The sequence below is a fragment of the Calypte anna genome, chromosome 2 (genome assembly GCF_003957555.1).
Source record: "Calypte anna isolate BGI_N300 chromosome 2, bCalAnn1_v1.p, whole genome shotgun sequence".
In the NCBI taxonomy this organism is placed as follows: Eukaryota; Metazoa; Chordata; class Aves; order Apodiformes; family Trochilidae; genus Calypte; species Calypte anna.
This window is the reverse complement of record NC_044245.1, coordinates 67,187,825-67,211,268: the sequence shown is the minus strand read 5'-3', so window position 1 is coordinate 67,211,268 and position 23,444 is coordinate 67,187,825. Positions and strand designations below refer to the sequence as shown.

The window sequence follows — 23,444 nt, the reverse complement described above, 5'->3', positions numbered from 1 at the left end:
TTTGAAAATCAGTGTCTTATGTACTCCTGTCTAAAAAAAAGAGGATAGATGTGAGTTATTTTACTTCCAAACTCTTAAAGCATTAACACAAAACCCAAGTCTAGCAGTTATTTTCTTGAAACAATTTCCAATGAAATTGTGTTGGGTAAAAAAAACAAAAAACCAAAACACAAACAAGTAAACAAGACCCCAAGTATTTAAGTTAATAAATACTATTTAGTATTACTGTATTTAGTTAAAAAAAAATCCTAAAATAAGCAATCAGAAAGGTAAACTTCAGGCACTGTAGTTAAATTTTAGTTCACATCCAAATAAAAAATCATATCAGTTATAAAAAAAACTTGGGCTATTCAGAACTTCCTTAAGTCTTTTATGATTAAGAAAGGTGCATTTCTTGACTGAATAAAAATTAATATAAATCTTTTCACACCTTTATGATCACACTAACACATGTGAGTGATTTGTCATCCTGCTCGGCAAAACCCACCAATTTTGGTATAAAAATTGTATTTATAATTTTGATTTAATAGTACCACTCTATGAAAATTGGTCTTTCTGTGAGATGCAGCTTCTGTTAACATATAGGATTCTAGCAGGCAGAAAGTCCTGATTTAAACCAGGATTAAAATCTGCTGTAGTCTCAGTTTTATTGGTTTATTTGGGTTTTGTGTTGTTTTGTGTTTGTTTTGGTTGGTATTGTTTATGTTTTTCCCGCTGGTGAATCCATTCTGCTTCTCCCATGCTTCTAAGTTTATTAATTCTTGTTAAAACACCTTTCTGGTGCAACAGGGAAGGGTATACCCAGAAAGAACTGAACAAACAGAATGATAAAAGATTTGGTCCCGAAATAAAATGAAAGAGAGAAACAAAACTGCATCCCAGATCATTGAAAGCTGCAGATCTGGTTGAAGAGCAGTGAAAAGACAATTGAACTGAGCTGTAGAAAGCAATTCTCTCTGAATTGAGCTGATTCATTATCGTTTTGTGCATGTGTCCAAGGGAGTTAAAAAAAAAAAAAGGAGAAAAGAAGATGGGAACAAGTTTGAGTTAAAGTAAATTCGATTAGTGGCTAGATGAAGAGAATGATAGAGAGGGAAAAGTAAATTTAGAAAGCAGGTTGAGCAAGAGCTAGCTGAACTTTGGTCCAGCCCATTTGTAATACCCAAAACATTCTTTTATTTTCTCCTTTAAAATGGCCGTTCTATTTGGTCTGGTTTGGTTTCTTATTCTTTGCATTCAGTTTTAGGGTTATTTTCGGATGAGGAATACTAAACCCACCTCACCCCACCGCCACCCCTCCCCCGTACTTACTCAGGTGATTTGAGAAAGGCAGTGTGGAGTTAACTACCCAGCACAGGGTGGGATGACTCATGGGTCAGGAGATTCCTGGTTTGAAAAGGCCCTCAGTTACCGGGGGCTGGACCTGGACCTGTGAACTCAGACAATAGGAGATGGAGATAAGCAGCTTCAAGGTGCATTTCCATTGCAACTTTTAAGCTGAGTTGTGTGGGGTGATTGTGGTTTCCCCATATGAACCATCCCAATCGAAAAGTTCCTGCCTTGTACAGGCGCTGCTGGTGAGCTGATCGGTTAGCGAGGCAGTTCGGAGAGCTGGTGAGTTTTTTTACCAGGTGAAGGTTTAAGGGTTAAAAGATTCCTGAATCCTCTCGCTCTGAGGCTAGAACAAGCCCAGACAAGCCTACAGACTGGGGCAAGGGTGGCACGAAAACTGCCCGGTAAAAAGGGACCTGGTTCAGCTGAACACGAGCCAGTAGGGTGGCCAGGAAGTTCAACAGCATCCTGGCCCGCATCATGAATAGCGTGGCCAGGGCGACTGGGGAGGGGATTGTTCCCCTGTACTCGGCCCTGGTGAGGCTGCACCAAGAATACTGTGTTAGGTTTTGGGCACCTCACTGCAAGAAAGACATTGACTTGCTGGTGCATGTCCAGAGAAGAGCAACAAAGTTGGCGAAGACTCGGGAGCACAAATCCTAAAACAGTCGGCTGAGGGAATAGTGATTTTTTAGTCTAGAGAAGAGAAGGCTGAGGGGAGACCTTATTGCTTTCTACAATTACAAGATATTAGGCTATAGTGATGTGGGAGTTGGTCTGTTCAACCACGAAACTCGTGATAGGATGAGAGGAAATGGCATCAAGTTGCACTAGAGAAGGTTCAGATTGGATATTAGGAAAAATTTCTTTGTGGTCAGGCACTGGAACAGGCTGCCCAGGGAAGTGGTGGAGTCACCATCCCCGGAGGTGTTCAAGAAACTTGTGGACCTAGCACTGGAGGACATAATTGGCACAGTAGTGTTGGACTGACAGTTTAACTTGATAATCTTAGAGGTCCTTTCCAGCCTTAATGATTCAATGATTCTGTGATTTCCAGGAGGTGGGGATGGGACACCTTGGGGGTGGGAAGAGTGAGAGTCTGACAGAAATACTTGTTACCAAACTTCACTTGAAGCCAAGAAATGGCTAGGTCGCATCACATCTGATAAAATAACCTTTCTGAGGCTTTGGCTTTATTTGCTGAATGGGTAGGAACATTGTAGTGCTTAATCATTTGGTTAATCTTCAGTAATCAGTTTCTTGTGAAGAGGAAGAGGAAAGATAAAAAACAGGCTGTAAGACAGAATATTTTGTGGCAGTGGGACAAAATGTGCCATGACCAACTACAGGAAGTCATTTGACATCTTGGCTTCTCCCTAAGAGTGGTGACATCTCTTGCAGTCATTGGGTTTGACAAATCACTTAAAGCAAACTTAAAGTTTGCAGTTCCAGGGAAGAACTTTCTTCAAGGAGAAACTATATCTGATGCCTGCAAAGGCCATCTTACTCAGGTCTCTGAGCCACACCAGACTATCCTTTTTGAAGACCTTTCTCTGATTTGATTTCAGCATCCAGTTACTGTCAAAGTTCTTGGTTTCAAAGTAATTTAAAAAGCCTTTCTGGTGCCTGCTAGCTGATAAAAAACAAATAAGAATAAAAGGAAAAATACCAGTTATTCCCTGGAATTACTAACTTTCCACTGATTAAAGTAATTAACTGATTAATTAACTGATATAAGGGATGAGTAACAATGAAATTATGACTGTGGGTTGCAGTGATAGTGTTTAATTCACCTGCAACACATCTTATCCATAAGCATCTGTAGACCTTCTTTGTATTCCATCAGACCACAGTTAAAATTAATGCTATGCTTGTATAAGTTGGCATTGGTGACACAAAAAGTAGAAAATATCTTTCCCTTTCCTGCCCATGACAAGACTTTTGAGTAATAATGGTACAACATGATAGCACAAACCAATTTAAGTTAATTTTTTTTTCTTTATTGTGACATTTGAAAGGTGGCTTTTTTTCCCAGATTGATTAATTGTGTAGCTTGAAAACCCTGTGCTAATGTTGAGGGGAAGGTTCAAAGAGCAGGGATTGCTTCAATTGGCACCAGTGCCCATAACAAAAGCACCTCTTATCATTGTGTGAGATACCACTGTCTAAATTATGCTGGTATTTTTAACGTATTCGTATGGAAATGAGGAGGGGTTGTGTGGTTTGGTTTGGTTTGTTTAATTTAGAAGGCAAGGCTTTTGCATTACCACAGGTCTCTGGCATCAGCATCCTAGCTACGTGATTGCCTGAATATCACCTTGCTTGAGGGTATGGTTGAATTCCACTGAGGGTGTTAAATCCGGAGACTGTAGCTGGCTGTGCATGTATAGAACATCTCACTTCTGGTGTCTGGGGTAATCTGCTGTTTTACCTGGGTGGTGCCGTTCTGATCTGAAAGTGCTACAAGTTTTCAAATGTTCTCTGCTTTGCTCTCTTGGAAGCTAATTAACCTTCAAACATCAGGGTCCTAATTGAAAGCATTTCTTTGAAGTTAGCTAATACTTTGACTTTCCAACCCAGGGAAATTCTGGCAAACGGGATTTGTTTGTGGGGAACTACTGAGGACTGTGGAGTTCTTTCTTGGTGAAAGTCAATTTGAAATTTAAATGAATTTAAATGAAATTTGAATTTAAATGAAAGTTTGTAGAAATTCTCATTTTCCCTTTCTCGGGAATGTTGAAATCGAGCTGACTTTTGATACTTCAGCCAGCATTTCACCTTTGTAACATATCATCTTCAGGGTGCTGTCATTTAGGAAACTGGGTATATTTACCCAAATAAACCAGGGCCTTTGTCCAAGTTATTTCTCACAATGCACGAATAGTTGGGTCTCCTGTGCTTCCTGCACAGGCAAGCAGGAGGCATGCCTGCATAATGTGAGGAATTGCATCATCTTCAGAGGAAGGGCTTGTGATCCTTGGAAAAGTGTGGGGGCTTTAGGACCTGTGAGAAGAGGCCTTGATGTCAGCTTTTGTAGGAAAATGATGTTATATTGGTTTTGATTTACATTAAAACAGAATACTTTGGGTTGCTTTAAATATATTGAGATGTTCTCACTCTGATCAAAGAATGAAAAAGTGTTGTGATTTTGTTGACTAAAAATATAAACATTTCAGGAGAATTTAAATTATGAAATGTTGATTAAGTGAACACTGCCTTACTGATGAGAAAATATTTCATTTGAGAAATTTCTGACAACGTTTGAATTCAATAAGTAGTTATCTTTACGTTGCCTGCCTTTTCCAAACTGCCTCTGTAATCCTGTGTCTATAGTGTCATACATGGGCTATTACTACATTTCAAGAATTTGATCTGCTGGTGGCCTCAGCTTTGCCATAAAGCTTATTTACGCTGTTGACAATGAAGTGTTAGTCCTCATATTTCTACTTTTTAAAAATATTGAGTGACTTCTGATGTAAGAGATGCTCTGCTGGACTAGTCCAGAGATCCACCTGGATAGTGTCTTGTCTAGAAGTGGCAGTAGTGAATGGATAAATAATAATAAGTCAGCACAGAGAGACTCTTTCTTTGTCATACCCTTCTTTTTACTTGGAAACAGTACTTTAAGAACTTCTTGAGCTTCAGTTTGCACTCTGTATTTGGTAATCCATAATGGCTCTATAGTTGATTAATCCTCCTAATGTGATGTGGTAATATGTTCTGCAACTTGGTTTTATTTTTAAATAGAAGTGTATATATTTTCACTAATTATCACCTGCTTATTGTTATAGGGAAGTATCGGAAATATTTCCCATAAATTTTCTTCTTTATCATTTCATATCCCTCTTAACCTCACTCATGTCTTCCCCAGGCTGAAGAGTCAGTCTGTTTAGTCAAGAGTCAATCCAGTGTTTTTTGGAAACGGTTACAAACTTCTGATGGTTCTTCTCACTTGAGATCATGTGATCTCAGAAAAAAAGATGGAGAGACAACTGTACATGTGATGTGGATAGTATACAGGCTTATACCATGCAGTGCTTGAGAAATTCAAGAAAACTTCAAAAAGTTAATTAATTCTCTTTGGGGATTTTCCAGGTTGAAAAAGTCTGAGTTGTTTAAGTGCGAACAACACAGTGGCACTGGGAAGTACAAAAAAGGGGTAGCACTTTAGATTTATTTGGGGGGGAGATAGGGTGAGCCAAAATAGTTAGAAAAAGGGTAAGAGAAAAGCAAATTTAGAAGGGCACTGGCTGTCACAAAGCTCTGTCTAGAGTCTTTGAGATCTGAAGACTAATTTGGCGGAGGATTCAGTTTTTCACAGCACAGTGTATCCTCATTTACCACTCCTTGCAAATATCAGGAATTCAAAAAATAGCACTCAAGAATACAATCTCTTCAAGGAAGATGGATTGTAAAGTTGTCTTGTCTGTCCACTCCCACCTATATAAAACATGAGCATTTCCATCCCTCCATCCATAGATACTTACATTTTTGAAATACAGTCAGCAGAACCTAAATTTCAGCTGTTTGTTTAGAAAAGACTTGAAGGATTTCTTTTTAATTCTGTCTGTTAACGCTTGTGCTCTTCAGAACTGGCTCCAAACTCTGATAAAAAGAATCACATCAATTTATTTTTATATCTGCATAGCTGCTGTGGCTGTGTAGTACAAAGTAAATCTATTTCCCCAGTAATCAGTAACAATTAAAAATATTCTCAAGTAACATTATTAAAATAACAATACTACAATACATGTCTTCATAGTAGTTTCCATCTTTGTCATAATTTTATCTGTCAAACTGGATTTATGTAAATTTGGTTGCTACTTTTAACATGATTTCTTTTAAGTCTTATTTTTTTTTTAAAGTAAGAACTTACTCTACTTTTTTTTTAAATCTCCAGAAAATATATTGTCCCAGGAAACTTGTGGACATGGCACTTCAGGACATAGTTTAGTTGGCATGATGGTGGGTGATGGGTTTCAGTTGGGCTTGATGAACTTAAAGGTTTTTTCCAACCTTACCCATTCTGTGGTTCTATCAACAACTTCCCTAGTATGTGATAGGATTTTGAATTCTCAGTTTCCCTGCCTTTTTTACATCCATACCCACAGTCCTTCTACAACACATAGTCTGTCTGTGGTTGCTACACCCAAGCGTTAGTAAGTCAATCTGATAATGTGAACGAACCATTATGTTATTCACATACCCCCTTGTCCAAATTGATGGTCACATCTAAAACAGCAGTAGTAGTAAGCATTCTACTCTATGCATATGCTGACTTGAAAAAAAACCTTTTGAGAGAAAAAGAAACTGATGAATCTGATCTTTTGGGGGGGGAAGGAAAGTGAAAATCAAAACATATGCAAGCAAGGAATTGGAAGGTTTAAATTCATACACTTTGCAGTACTCTATAAAATGTAATTAACTAGTCTTAAATAATTATTGATTATGCAATTAGTTATCTTTTTATACTTATAGAATTTATAATTATTTTCATGTGTGTAAACTCAGTATTCAGTCTTCAAAGTAAAGTCCAAAATTATGCATTTCTTCAGGTAACTTCCTCATCTTGATTATTTTTCACATCCAGGGACTTTGGGTGGAATTTCCTTTATGTTCATGACAAACTCAAATAAACCATGCTGCTACAGAACTGCAGCAATTTTCACCGTAACTCCACATTCTTTTAATTCCAGAAAAACTGTCCACTGCTGTATCTCCATTTTTTTATTCCCTGCTCTGTCCCACTTCCATCACATAAGCATATAATTACATAATAAACCAGCTGAAAATGAAAACATTTTTGGTGTATTTAATTTTAGGCAGATCCATTCACCAGTTTAATTCATAACATTGCTACTTTCTGGAAAAAGAAGGAATTGGCTAGAGCAACAGAGCTAAGTTGTTTCAGATTCAACAGAATATGAAACAAAGGTCTTTGTTGTCATGGATTATAATTATGCAAACAAGGAAAGCTGGTTGTTTTGTGTTGGTTTGGCTTTTCTTTTTTTTTCAAGATCTCATCTGTTATGAGGAGAAAACCAAGTGTATCTTATGCTACAACCAGAAATGTAGTATATACATTATTAACATGTTTTTTAAAAAACAAACAAAACTGGAAAAAGCATCCCAAAAACCATAAAACAGGCATTTTAAGGGCTTCTTAAAAATTCATTAATTAATTAATTGAAGGAATTATTAAAGGAATTATTAAAGGTTACTTAACTTTACCTGATTGTGTGATTTCAGATTTTAGAAGTCTTTCTTGCACTGATGGCATGACTCATCTCACTCAGTATGATGAAAAGCATAGCCTTAAAATCAGTGTCTAAATCAGTGATGCATATCTGGGTGACTGATCAGTAGTAATAAAAATAGTAAGGAAAAAGCTGGTTTTTTTGTGTTACTCAAGTAGCAAGGTGAGAAGATGCAGACTCGTGAACTACATAACAAAATATAGACATTTAGATACAGATTGCAGAAAATCCTTTTACAAAATTATTTGGATTGCATCTAGCTTTGTGCATTTGTTTTAGAGGTTAAATTATTCCCTTTGTAGCAACACTCTAACAGTAACAATATCAATTAATACAGTTTAATTTTTAGGTAACTGCAGACATAAGACTGAATCGTGTGTTGAGTAGCACTAATTGTACTTTTGGTGCTGGAGTATTAAAAATGCTATTGAAAACTATCACTAAAGACTTTTAATATGCAAACATATTTTTAAAGGTAGGTTTTAAAACATATTCAAGGTAACCACTAGCTATTTTGAATTTACAGGGGATACAGGACAATGTCAACAGATGACTAGATCAGTTATCAACACCTGAAATAAGAGCGATGATCTATTTTTCAAGAAGATCCTGAATGCAAAATATTTTTTAAGTATTTTGAATGTGGCCATTTCTTGGAAGAGATGAGCTCTTGGCAGGGAGTTTGCAGCATACATTTATTTGGATGCAGTATAGTATAGGTGTGCAGTAATACTGCTAGGTATAAAAAATGTATAGGGAGCAAGGAGCTCTCATCTGTTCTTCCAGTCAAATTTTAAAGAAAGTGAAATACACTTTTGTATTTTAATAGTACTCTAACTGTAGTATAACAAAATAAATATAATGCCATATTCTGGGAACTGGAGAACTTCTAAACAGATTACTTCTATTTTATGTAGGTAGGGATTAGCAAGGCTAGAAGTTTGGAAGACCAACATGCTAGACCTTGCCTGACCCTTCCCCGAGTTTGTGGACTTCTTTGTGCAAAGAAACCAACTGGCATTACTTCTGCAGGACAAGTCTTTCAATGAGGCAGTAACTATTTCAGAAGCATAACCCCCCCCTGTTGACACTGGCCTGGAATGACCATTTCTCCATGCAGGCAATCTGTAAATAACACAGATGTTGCAATGTGAGGGTAATTTTATGTGAATTTTTATATTCTTTGTGAGGCATGTGCTTGCACATCAGGTTTTTTAACAAAGAAAGTGAAATAATGATGAGATGCTATATATTAAAGCAGCTCTTGAGTAGAAGAGTGTTCATATTTACATTGTGTGTTTAAACTGATTTTAAACTTTAGAAGATATAGTGAAGGGGAAAACAGATGCAAGTGTATTACTTGCTTAAGTCTGGATTCTCCATGCACACATTAGTGAATTTGTCTATTTCATAAACAATGAGGTGAAACACTAATTTCTTCTCTAGAGCCTATGCATGTAAAAATAGAAATTTTGTATGTCATTGAAATTGTAAACATAGTAGGGTGAAAATAAATGTTTGGGTTAACTTGAAAATATTTCTATATAATAAAAACCCTACTTTTGTCAAAAGTGCCTACCTGCAAACAGCCCCATAGATTAAAGAGAACACTGTGATTTTTATTTTTTTTTAAACTAAGAAGTGTTATTTTGCAGATTATTTTATAAATTGCTGCAGTGTTGAAGCTCAAGAAATGAGTTAAGGGTTTAATATGCTGTTACAATATAAAATGGTGAGGAAAATAATCCTCTAGTCATTACTTGGAAAGCAAACTATGATGCGGGATTAGGAAAAGCACTGCAAATAGCAGTATCAGATTCAGACGGGGACAAACACAGAGAAAGGAATAAAAAAGCAACTGAGGCTGCAGGAGATGTATGAGAGATTACTTTTCTGAGAACTACTTTTTTAAACTTCTGAAGCATTACATTAAAAATGAGTACAGTCAGTGAGTGAGGATGCACCACTAGCTGATATATTGTATCTATTTCTGGTGGAAAATAAAAATACATTTTTCTTTTGCAAAACAGAACATGGTAGTTTACTTTCTATTAGTACTACAGAAACACTGTAAGTTGTTTTATGTGACATATCTACAGAGGAAAAGACTTGGATACCATTAGAGAAGGGAATCTGTGCTTGTAAGAAGATAGCTCTTGGTTCCATTGTTCTTAAAGATGAAATTTAGCAAGTTCATTCCATGCTGTTTCTGCCTTTATTAAAATTTCAGTCATAGTTCTTATTAAGGAAAAACTCTGCCTTTCCACAGACTTGAAAGTGTGTTGGCAAAATCTGCAGAAGAAATAGTTTAGATTTCTTTAGTATCTGTGTTGTGACTTCAAAGGGGCACAGATTTAAGTGTTTTATCAAAAGTGCAATGGCTACGTTATGCTACAACCAATTTTTAGACTGTTTTCTGGACAGAAATAATAGGCAAAAAGTTCTTCTGAGAAACATATAACTTCTTAAATTTTATTACCTGATTCTGGAAACTGTATCTTTCCTTATCCTACTTCTTTCCATAGGATAGCTAATAGGACATTCTTTCACAGATTCAGAAGTTCTTGTTAACCAAGTAATAGAGAGGTTGCTGCTACCAAGCTTCTTTAAAAAAAATCTGAATTATGGAAAAATTAGTTTAACTACTGCAACATAAGATGCTGTTAATGAAGCTGCCATTTTCAAAGCCTAAAACACTATTTTTCAGGCTGTTAGTTGTTGTTGCCAAACCATAAGGAATTTCAATATGGATAAACATATTTTATGAACTAAAATCAGGGTTATCACTTTATGTAGTGTCTGTTACTTTTAGTATGCATATATGAAATTATGGTGGGCAGGATCAGTAAATACTGGAGCTTAAAACAGTACATACTTTCAAAAGACAATAGGAAAAAATCTTATAGTCATCAATCCCTTTGATTCTGGTCTTGTAATGTCAATTAAATATGTTAGGTTGAATCAGTAGTGATTTCATGTTTAGAAGTATGTGTCATGCCTAAAGCATTAGATATGTTTTGGGAAAATCATAATTATTGGAAATAAATTTTAATAAAAACTATGCCAGCAGGAGGTACATGTATGTTTAAAAAAGTAATACAAGGTAGTATTACAGTTTGATTTCTGATTGGCATGTTTGAAGGATGAAAGAATGAGGTTTAGGAATCCCTCAAAGTTACAAGTTGCTGGTGAAATAAGGAAGTCACTTGGAACACAAACCTTTTCGTTGAACTGCTAACATGCCATTGCCACTACCAACAACAGGCTTTGTAAAAAGTTAATTGTGTGCCAAATATAATGAATTTATATGTATGTACTTTGATTTTTGTATTTGTCTTTTTAAAAAAAACACTGGAAGAACATTATAAAATTTTAAAACCTTGCAAGATGGAAGAATCTTTGTAAAAGAGAGTTTCCAGTGATCCCACAGGTATATTTGTGTACCCTATAGTCTGGTTTCAAAAGAAAATTATAGAATTATAGAATACTAGTGTTGGAAGGAACCTTAAATATCATCTAGTTCAGTGTCCTCTGCATGGGTGGGGACACCTTTCACTAGGTCAGGTTGCTCAAGGCCTTGGACATTTCCATGGAGAAGCAGCCACAACTTTCTTGGGCAGCCTGTGCCAGTGTCTCACCACCCTCAAATTAGAGTTTCTTCCTAATGTCTAACCTGAATCTCCCCTCTTCAAGTTGAAGTTCAAGTTTGAAACCTTTTCCCCTTGTCTTCTCACTACACACCTGTGTAGAAAACCCTATCCCAGCTTTTTTGTAGGCCACCTTCAGATATTAGAAGGTCGCCACAGACATAGCCTCCTCTTTTCCGGGCTGAACAACCCCAACTTCCTCAGCCTGTCTTCATGGCGGGGGTACTCCAGCCCTCATTTTAGTGGTTCTCTGGACACATTTGAGGAGATCTTTGTCCGTTCTATGCTGGGGACTCCAGAACTGGACACAGTACTCCAGATGGGGTCTCACAAAACCAGAGTAGAAGGACAGAATCTCCTCCCTCAACCAGCTGTCTGTGCTTGTTTTGATGCAGCCCAGGACTTGGTAGGCTTTCTGGGCTACAAGCGTTCATTGATGGCTCATGTTGAGCTTCTGGTCCACTGTCATCCCAAAGACCTTCTTAGGGCTGTGTGCCAGCCTTTCTCCTTCCAATCTGCATTATTTTGTGGAATTGCCTGGACCCAAGTGCAGAACCTTGCACTTGGCCCTGATGATTCATAAAAGGCCACCACATTAGTCAGGCAGGATTTGCCCTTGGTCAAGTTGTGTTGGCTGCCACCAGTAGAGCCCTTTGTTATCTGCTTGCCTTAGCAGAGCCCTCAGGAGGATCTGCTATGTGATCTTGCCTGGCACAGAGGTGAGACTGACTGGCCTGTAGTTCCCTGGGTCTCCTTTTTTTTCCATTTTTTAAACTGGGGGTTATGTTTCCCCTTTTCCATTGTAGCAGGAATTTCACCAGACTGCCGTGACTTTTTAAATATGATGGACAATGGTTTGCACCTTGTCTGCCACTTCTTTCAGGAGCCATGGGTGAATCCCATCAGGTCCCATGGACTTGTTCACCTTCAGGTGGTCTTAAACCTGCTCTTCAAAATGGAAGAGTGTAGTCATGGAAGCTGCAGTGGTATTAAAGTAGAATCACGAATTTAGGTTAGGAGTAAAAGAAGGGGGGGATGGAGAGACTTGAGGCCTAAACAGAGAAATGCCTTTTTCCAACTGGAAAAACAGTTCATTTACTAATAAATCCCATAGAGAAACAATGTCAGAGCTAAGAGGCAGCTGTGCTGCACTAAGGTTGATTAATTAGGGGGATTTCCGTATCACTAGCTTTTCTAGATGGGATTTGATCAAGTGTTGAGAGAAATCATCTTGCAGTCAGAGTGACTGGGGACCTGTGTTCTTCTAGGATGTGTTGGAATTTAGACAAGGAATGCAGAAAGAGCCAGTAAATGATGTTGTTCTTACCTATCATCTGGAATAGTTTAGTGTCTTTTTCTGTGTTGGAAAGCAAAAATGGAGTCATAGTCTTGTGTCCTCTTGTATACAGAAGCTTGAATTATGTCTTGCTGAAATAAGCTTTTGGTGCAAGGATGAGAGGAGCCTGGGAGGATGCCATTAGTATGTTTTGTGCCTTCTCTGGTACATTGATTCTAAATAAAGCTGCTACTACTATCTATTTAGGACAAGCACCTCAGGACCTTTAAGAGAAAAAAAGGAAGAAAACAGAGTGACTGAATATGCTCCTAAGAGCTTATGTGAGGTCTGGTGTCCCTTCTTACTGAGATTTGGTCAACTGATTTACAGTAGCAGACTTATTTCACTGTCCATTCTGCAGTAACCTGTAGAGAAGCCTTGTTTGATTTTGGGAGATAAAGTGTTATTGTAGAATTAAATGGAATTTGATAAATTAAATACATATCAGATTTCCTCTTTATCTGTCCTGGGTTTTTTTCTTTTCTGTCTTGTTACAGTCTCCATTTCTGAAGTTTCCTTAGCACTGACAAAGTGTTCTCTAATATATTAGGAGTGCAGTTTTGCTGTTACCTGCTCTCTTTAAAACACTCTTTTTAGTTAAAATATTTCCGATCCTTCTAGCTGAAGGATGAAGTGACAGTATTTCCATTGGCCTTATCCTTTAAGCAAATAGTAGTCAAACTGTTCAAGTTTATTACTGCATTTTCCCAAATTTTCACATCCCAAAGCATGATTATCTTTTGCCTTTCATGTTGCCAATACATATGCATTTAACTTTTCTATATTATGGGGGAGATAATGTTGGTTGTGCTATGTTTGGGACCTACACTTTTCATGGTTGTAGTGGACAGATACAAGAAGTAGAATTTGGCCAGATTAGATATTTATGTCTGGGGAAAAAAAGATCCAGGATTTTCTTCTTGGTATATAGCTTGTACAAATTAATTACAGATGGGAAGAATTTCCCTTGAAATTATGTGTGACAGGGAGGCTGAGATCTTCTGGCAACTAGTTATGAGGAAGTTTTTAATAATACAATAATATTTGTGTAACAACTTTGCCCCAAATACATATCTTAAATTAAACATTAGTAGTTTTTAATAATATTTTCCAGTTAGGTCCATTTAAGAAGATAAACCTATGTGGTGCTACTTGTTCTTACTTCAAAAGGAGGATACGTTGCATGTTTGGTAAGAATATGTTGTTGCAGGTGTTTGTTTATATTTTGTATTTGTACATCTATTAACAGTTTTTCATGTATTTTCATTCTGCTTTTGTGCAAAATGGAAAAGGTGTGTCTGCCATGTCTCATTGTAAAGAAAATGTTAGAACAGTTACAGAGAGTGAGTTGACAAGTCCAAGATTTTATGACCATTTTTGCAATACCTGGGTAGCTGTAGTTAGGATAAGGCACTTGATAAAATCTGCAGAAGGTTATAACTTTCACCACAACTTGCTGTGGTTATGTTTATGTAAATTTTATCTGGAAATATCTGTGATGCTGACATTTTAGCATCAATTATAAGTGGTGACTTGTGAGGAAGTAAATCTTGGGAACATTGCTTCTCCAATTAGTAAATTCTCTAAGGCAAAGTGACTGTATCACAGGCTTTCCTCCCTCACCAGTTTTCCTGGTGTCTTCTATGGGCAGGCTTCCTAAAAATCTTCATATGTGATTGCCAACTGTATTTTTTGATAGATCATAAAGGAGCTGCAGGTACAGTGATACTCAGTTTGTTGAGCATCAGTACGGAACATAAAACTTCTCCAAGTGCCTTTTCACTAGGTGGCTGTGCAGCCAGGAATGGCACATGTTACAGCTGTGGCTCCCTGGAACTGCTGGTGTTAATGAGACTGTGGAAGTGAAATTATTTTGTCTATTATCTTTGTTAAGACTATGGAAGAATATAAGTCAATGCTGATGATAATTTACAAGCTTGACTGAGACAATTGTATTTTTATACGAAGCTTGATTAGAAATTTATACAGAGGGTGAATTGAGACTTTAATTATGACCTGCAGGCCAGTATATTAATTAAATGTTGTAGATAGCAACAAAGTTAGCTCTTGCATGACTTGTTCCAGGAATCCTAAAAGAGTGGACAGTCTTTGGTTGAAGTAAAGCTTGGGGAAAAAGAGACATCTTAATGTGTGTTTTAGCATGCTTATTTAATTTTTGGAAGGAAGGTTGAGATACACAATTCTCTTTATAGCACTGCTAGCATGAGCAACTACTGGAAGTATATTAGCCCTGTCTGTGACTCCTGTTCATAAACATGACTGTGTTCCAACTTCACTGCACTCACTGCTTCCTCAGGAGGAGGCTGGGAGCTGCTGTGGGTTGTAAAGTGATGCTCCCAAATGAACTCATCCTGCTGGTCCTGATTGCCAGAAGACAATTGAGTGGGTGAACTCGGTATTGGCAGGCCTAGAGCCAGATCAGGTATCATCCCTCATCTCAGGGCTATCACAAAAGGAACACAAAAATTGTATCATCTGCTGTGGCTAATTCGACAGAAAAGCAATAATCTGCCCACATCTGGTCTGTACTTACTCTGTGCAAATCTGGCTTCCAGAGCCATATATCTGTAATACAGTCATCATCATAGCCAGAGTCATGTACCTCAAAGACACTCTGGCCAGCCTTGCTCAGTAACTAAGGATGCAGTGGCTCAGTTTACAGCAGTTCATCGACTGTTAATCCAATCGCTCTGTCCTGCTAATCAAATCAGCCAGCTCCAGGAGCATGTGGTAGCAATGAAGTAACATGGAGCTGCAGTGAGGATGAATTTTAGGATTTATACAGTATCCTAGTGTAATTTTTTAATTGTTATTTGAACTTAAAACCATGCAATAGTACAGGTTTGATAGTCTGAATATATGTGTGTTAAGCAGTTTTTCAAATTTACCTGTTGGTGCTAACTGCAGTGAGCAATGCTCTGAACTGATGATAAGTCAGTTCATATTGGAAATTATGTATTTTCTAATAATATGTGTCTTTTCAAAATTTTAGTGCACATTTTGCAGACCTTCAGGTTTACTTTGACATCCTCATCAAATTTGTTTTTGAATAACTGTCTTCCCAAACCTGCTTTCTCTTTTTAGTTTAAGCCAAAGTTGGCACTTTATTGTTTTCATGTGTTGTATGCTGCTATGTATTAGTTCAGTTTTTTAATGTAGCATGCTTTTATTTTATTTACAAGGAGTATTTGAATACTCTTTATCATTGACTTCTGCAATAATTTAATATATTGAGGATATAGTAATTTATAAACATCAATTGCTTAAGGATGATCATTTCTTTCCCATTTGTAGACAGAACAGTTTCCAGTTTAACCAAGGGTGACTGGTTAGATGTAGCACACGCATGTGTGCAAGACTTGAGTTTATTCTAATTTCAATCTTTGAGTTGGGCAAAGTCTACAGTAGTGATTTGGCTCACTTAGAGAAAATCAGTACAGTGAAGCAGCTGGTGCTGTGACCCCCACCTCTACATACTCTGCTGTGCAGCACTTTTATTTTGGACTAGATTTAGTGGAGTCTCTCAGGATCAAATATCCATGCCACAGTGTGTGTGTTACTTGCTTGGACCTGTGTGCCCTCTTAATTAAGGGTGGAATCATGACAGGTCACACTATTACACTGCTACAGTTACATTTCCATTTTATATATACTTCATAAAGAGTCCACATCACAAATACAAAAACTTGTCTGTGAACAAAACCATTGCACAGTAAGTGGGAATAATACAGAGGGGAGAAGGGTTTGCTTCTAAATTACACTATTGCTCTGAACCAAAACACTAATATAAACATACCCTTCAGCTAACAGAACAAGGCCTCCTATATGCAAGACGTACAGAGTATGCCTTTTATTGAGTTTGCAAATATGCCCAAACTAAGGTGCTTTAGGCTGAGAACATCCTTTTGAATTTCATGCCTACTTTTCTTGACCTGAGCTAAAGATCTTTCATCATGGATTAGAATTGCATGTCCTGTACCTGCATTTACTGTACCTGCCCTGCCCGTAGTGTTTGTTGTCCTCTGCTGAAAGTTGCAGTCTTCTTAGATGTGTCAGAAAATACCGCATATGTGGCTGGTCTCCAAACTATTTATTTCAGGATGCCTACATTAGCTCAGGTATTCTTAATATCTAAACCAGGTCACTTTGACAGAACTACGTTAGGGAATAATTACACAACGAGTCGTGCTGACATGGGAAGGAGCTGTTGTCTCTGAGTGCAGGACAAGAAGGAGCATTTGCAGTCTTGCAGTTTTCACCTGGTGCAGCTGTAGCCAAGCAGCACTTTAGTCTGCAACCTTACCTTGTGTTTGTCTGTATTTTAAAGATGTGTAGATGCAGTATATTTTGCTAATAAAAGGGATTAAATTCAAAGTATCTGCTTCCTCAGAGGGAGAGAAAGCAAGCATGAAGCATCACCACATTCATGGTAGGAAGGGAAATTCACCATTTTAGAGACAGGAAATCTCAGATATAATTATGGTACGTGGGATTGTAATTTGAGCACTCCACTCTTGGATTATACTTCTGAGCAGTGCATTGTTTTTCTGTGGGCTGAGCTTTTGCGTGTCATTGAGTGTCAGTACCCTATGTGGTGAACAGGATAACAGCATGCTAAATTAAACTGGGAGATTATGGTACCTTTTGCCTCCCAGAGAGTTTGCCTGATAACTTTAACTCACACTTGTTTTATCTTCCCATTTTGCTTTGATTCTCCTACAACACCAGAAAACCAATTATTAGCAGCAAATCCTGGTAATAGAGAACCTTTTCATTACTAAAAATAAATATTACCCCATGGCAGAAGCATTGGACACTGTAGAAATGGTAGTTGACACGAACTAGTTGATGCCAGCCTTTCTGGTGTGATTATGGCAAAGGTTGCGGTCTTTCTCTTTCCTTGGTGCTTAGGAGGACTCTGACAGTTTTAACTCTCTGAAATAACTCCAAATAAGATCAGAAAACACCTGCTTATGCCAGGATAACAATAGTGGGAGGAAAACTAATACTGCCTGTGTAGATGTTACCTGGGTGATCTAACAGGTCAGCTGTATCATCAAACCACACCATAACTGATGTGTCATGAAGTAGGAATGTAGACTTTTTTCCCCACCCAGTTATATTCTTTTTTTTTTTTTTTTTTTCATTTTAGTATTTGGATATAAGTTATTAGTAGTAACATAAGTTATTATACATATATAAGTTAGTAGTTATTAGTAGCTTCTAACATAAGATTTTGAGGTTTGTTGCATTGTATTTCATGTCATGTCATGTCATATCATGTCATGTCACCACTGTATACCAAAGTGGAAATGGATGACATGGTCAAGGTTTTTTATAGTAGGAAAAGAGGAGTTCAAATTTGTAGTCTGTTTTTGCCATGAGTTTAAATAAGCCACTAGTTCAGAATGGAAATTCCTATTCCTGTTCTACACTCAAACCCTGTGTGTGTTGTGGAAGCATTCCAATTTCCTCTTCCCAAATCTGGATGAGAAACCTTTATGTAGCTGTTATTGTCAGCAAAAGTATTCCTGAGCAGTTGTTCAAGTGGTTTCTAATGGAGATAGACTAATCAAGCTGAGGCAGTCCAAAAAGTCTCTCACTAAAGTTCTGAAGCCACATGATAAAATGCGTATCACAGGTTAATTGCTATAATTTTTGGGTTGTAAATAAAACAAAAATAAGATGTCTTCTGGAAGAGTTTAAGGGTCAGGAAAAATATATCCTTTTAAACAAACAAACAAAAAATGCAGTCTCAAATAGGTTTTGTTGCAGGCTTGGACAACACAGCCAAATGTAACAGTTTTCTTCATGCTCTTCTATTCCCCTATAAGTCATCAGGTTAGGAATGGACTTTTAGGTTTCCTCTTCTAGATTTCATCAATTATCCCTGCAAGATATCTGAAAGATGGCTTCCTACTTAAAAAGGGCATGTGCTTTTTAAGGGTTGGCCTTTCACTGTTTAGAGATGTGAGTAAAACTTTATGCCCAGTAATTGATGCTGTTTGTTATGAAGATTTCCTGCTTGAAAATAAAAATACCTTCCTAGTAATAGAGATCTTTCTCTGAGAATCATATTTTGAAAATTATTTTAGAAGGTTGAGAGAAAGCCAGAGGATAAGCAAGACTATCGCAGTAACTTTTTTTGACAACATATCAAGTTTTATTCATGAGTTTGTTTTGTTGGGTTTTTTAATGTAACATTTCTGGCTTAGTACTGGAAGGTCTTTTTACTCAGTCTCTACTGAAAAAAATTGGAGAGCATATGTCTCTGTAACGGTTTTATTTGGGGTAGTATTTTTGTTAAAGCGTTCTTAAATTGTAGCCTCATGGAAAAAAAAAACTTTCCTTTTGCTAGCTGCATGTTTGTTTTTTTGTTTTTAAGTTCGGTAACTTCACTAAACAGCGAATAACGAGAATGAAAATACTTGTAATGCTTTCTAACATTTTAAATAATATTTGGGCAATTTACATTGCATTATGCTCTATAAAATGGATTGAATAGTACAACTGAATGGCAAGGTAAAGGTGGAGCTAGTCTGGCAGGTTACATATGTTTTTTATTTGTGTAGTGTTGATTGGGGATTTATTTATTTGTTTATTTATTTTTAAAGACTTATGCAAACAGAGCTATGCAACATCCAAATGCCAGGACAGCACAGTACAACACCTGCAGGGAATCACATAAAGTTCTAGGACGTGCAATTATATTGCTGCTGAGATTATAACAACAGTAATCATTTAACCTCACTGTTGAAAACTAGGCAGCACTTGTTGATAGCATGTCACATATTAAACTCAAGTACACTCTTAAGAGAATCTGTTGTCATATCATATGATTTGGTAATGACATAGATACCTGTATTTTTCTTCCATTCTTCCAAACTGTTCTGTAGATGTTCCATTTAGTTAAATGCCACTTCAGTAAATGTTACTGGTCTTCAGAGGTTCTCCTAGGTATGTGTGATCTTAGCTTACATGTGTGGTCTTAGTTCTTGAGGGGCTAAGCACTAGGAGTAGTAGTTCATAAATAGTAGTTCCATTCCATTCTACCACCACCACCCTTTTTATTTTATTTTTTTTTTAAATAACCAAAAAGAAGGTAAAATGGGGCAGAAAGCTGTATTGGTCTCATAACTGAAATAAAGTAGGCCTGAAAGTTTTATCAGAAGGCTCAGCCTGGGTAGGAAAATTGAAATAAGGAGAAAACCCCAGCCTAGCCTTGCACTTAAATCTCTCTTTCTGTAAAAGAATTCCCTTTCTGCTGGACTAGCATGATTGGCATGAGTTTTGGTACAAAGCACGAGCCTGTGTCCTTGCAGCTGCCGCTGTCTGCCCTGTTTGCTTTACACCAATGCCTGAATTCCTCTAGCCTCTGGGTCCCATGTACAATTGCAGCATGTGCATGTGTAATACTTGTGACATAAGTAGCATCTCCACTTGCAGATAAGTGAGGTATGGTAATTTTTTCAACTATTTGTATTAAAGACTCTGGACAAAACAAGTTTTCTGTCTTCAAAAGAACAGCATGTAAAAAAATTTTCTGTGTTTGCCCCAGTTTATGAGCTGTTACCATATTGTCCCCGCTAACTAAAGGATAGCTCACTGTAAGTAACAGATTCTTGCATATGCCTTATACTAAGCAAGCAACTTATTTAAACAATATCAAATTGATAAGTTTTACAGGGTAAACACACTGTGTTTATACAGCATATTTAAACATGATCATACCCACATTGAAGTTGGTCTCAAAACTTCACTGGGGCCAGTGCTGATTGTCAGCTGTAATATCTCCTATTTGCATGCTTGTGCATGCATGCAAAATACTTACTGAGGAACAATTTTGGAATTATATAAGGTCTCTTATGGGATGGAAGTAACAATCTGAAATTTAGAGAGCAGAAATTGCAGTCGGCAGTGAAAGTCTAAGATACAGACAGAGCTACAGTAGAGTTACAGATCCACGTGGGTACTTTAAAATTTGTCTACACTTGAAAAATTACTTAGATGCAGGTTGCTCACTGAAGTTTTATATCTACCCATGTCTAATGTTTACATTTCCCTTTTAACAGGTAGAGAGAATTGTTGACAAGAGGAAAAACAAGAAGGGAAAAACAGAGTATCTGGTGCGATGGAAAGGATACGACAGTGAAGATGATACATGGGAGCCAGAACAGCACCTTGTTAATTGTGAAGAATATATACATGAATTTAACAGACGCCACAATGAAAAGCAGAAGGAAAGCACATTAACCAGGACAAACAGGACCTCTCCAAATAATGCCAGAAAACAAATTTCTAGATCTACCAATAGTTCTTTTTCAAAGACATCTGCTAAATCTTTAGTTATGGGTAAAGACCATGAGCCAAAAAATAATCAACTTTTTTCTGCCACCCAGAAGTTCCGGAAAAACAATGCACCATCTCTTTCTGGAAGAAAAAACGTGGATCTTGCAAAATCAGGTATTAAAATCCTAGTGCCCAAAAGTCCAATTAAGAGCCGGACAACAGTTGATGGCTTCCAGAACGAAAGCCCGGATAAAATGGACCATATAGAGCAGGATCAAGAAGACTCTGTAGCACCAGAAGTAGCAGCAGAAAAACCAGTGGGAGCTTTATTAGGACCTGGTGCAGAGCGTGCTAGGATGGGGAGCCGACCAAGGATACACCCGTTAGTGCCACAATTGCCAGTGCCAGTAACAGCCACAATCGCATCAGCATTAACAATAAATGGAAAAGGTATGTGTACCAGTTGGTCTTGTTTGTGTACATTTTTCATTTGATTGATCTTTTTTGCCATTCAGATGCAAACAAATTACCCACTCTGTTTCAGCCATGTTAAATCAAGTCTGGAGAACTTCACAGCTTTATTTTACATAAATATATTGAATACAAAGTCATTTTGAATTTTGCCAACTTTTGCTTTTCTTGAAGAGACTCATTGGTATTTGTGTTTTCAGAATCACCATAAGATACATCTGTGTTTGCCTTGACATTTTGTGGTAGGAGTATGCCATGTACTGCTTCCAGAGATTACAAAGTTGCTTTAAGTTTTTTAAATAGGTCAAGTTTGTTATGAGTATTAGCTATATTAATTATGGGAATAGATGAATGACATGAGCAGGGATTCTTCGTAACACTATTCATATCTGCTTGGTTATAAACATTGCCTGGAAATAATCCTGTGAGAACAATGTTGGTTAAAAAAAAATGGTAATAAATTTTGTTTCACTGAATATTTGAGCCAGTTGTGGAAATACGTATGGAGAGATACGTGTGAAGATACCTCCTTCCTAAACTGAATTGTGTCTTCCTTATATTTTATCAATATTTTGTTGTTTATACCTTATTAGATATTGATAGCTTAATTATATTTGATGCCTTGTTTGCTAATATCTCAGTAGATGGCAGTTTCTTTAGCTTTTACAGTGAAATTTGTGATACCAATGGAACCCAAACTGCTTTTACGGGAGAAAACTGTTTCCCTCACCCAGATGAAACACTATTTAAGTCTTTACAGTCCTCATTCTTGTGCCCCAGACTTTTATTCTTTCATAACAGATCCAGATTGTTGTGTAGTCATAGTGCAAGCATGCTTTCAATGCTAAGCTTTCAAGTGTAATATTGCATCCACAAATAAAATTCAGCAGGTAAAATCTGCAAGTATGCTATTGATGGGGCTTGCTGGAAAAATTGCTTGGGAATCAAGGACTGGACCTGCCTGAAAACACATTTTGAGGTAAACTGTACAGGCAAAAAATGTGTTAAAGATTTTGGGAAAGTTTGTTGGATGCTCCAATGTTGCATGCATTCAAATTTTCTGGAAACCCAAAACAAAATAAAAAAAAAAAACAGCTGTAGTGGGAGAGGTTACAAAGCAGTGGACAAGGGAGAAACATGCACCTGGAGCTGTGGTGTCAGGTCATGGAACAACCTATTTTGCTGCAGATGAACTAGGTAACCATGGTAATGCACACACAGATGCCAGGAATATCTCTTCCTTTGCATGGGCTAAAGAAGGAATGTAAATCTCAGAGGATATAAACAAAGCTGGAGGAGAAAATGCAGGAGATGCCAGTATGTGAGTGTTCCCAGTAGATGAGGTAGAGAAGTGTACTTGTGCATGTGATGGGTTTGTGGAATTCGGATGTGTTTTGCAATATGGTCATGTTTTTAGTGAAGTGATTATTAAGCACTGCCTTTGGTGTCATGGTGTTTGCCTCATGGCTAAAAAAAATATAATTTAGCACACAAAGGCCTCTCTTTGGTAGATGAGTATCCACAAATGACTAAATAATTCCCATCAACCTTTCACTCTAGTAGGGTCCAGTTACGGGGCATCAAGTGGAAGCAGAAAGCGCTGCACAGGAATGATAGTGACACATACAGCATTAGCTGAGGTGGACTTTCTTGTTTCACTGAGATGTTACAATTCCCTCAACCACAACCACCTCCTTCAGCTCTTCTGAGCCATCTTTCTGAGCTGCTAACATTGAAAGCTGACTCTGGGGATGATGTAATATGAGACTTTTTTACACTTATTTTCTCATGAGATCTTAAGGTGTGTATTAAAAAAAGGAGGGTCAAGGAGATAGTCAAAATACGTAGTGGTCCAAAACTGCACAATATGTTTCCACCTGTCTGCTTCTGGAGGGATATTATTTCAAGTCCATTAACTGAGGCTTTCCTCCTCTGTCCTGATACACTGCTGCCTATCCCCAAGCTGAGCTATGCAGTCTCCTGGGAAACAGATTCTAAATATCCAAATTTATTAGGTCTTTGCAAGCAGTTACTCTCATCTACATTTTTGGGGGGTAGCATTGAAAGTATGCTCTAATTCTCTGACTAAAA

General features: G+C 37.3%; 1 protein-coding gene across 2 annotated transcripts in view; it reads left to right on the top strand.

The window, feature by feature from the left end:
- Window positions 1–23,444, top strand: part of CDYL (chromodomain Y like) — a 103,098-nt gene that overhangs the window by 26,620 nt on the left and 53,034 nt on the right. For both annotated transcript variants that reach the window (XM_030445610.1, XM_030445609.1), the window contains exon 2: window positions 20,666–21,332. In XM_030445610.1, coding sequence (XP_030301470.1) covers window positions 20,666–21,332 — 667 coding nt within the window. The remainder of the gene's footprint in view (window positions 1–20,665; window positions 21,333–23,444) is intronic.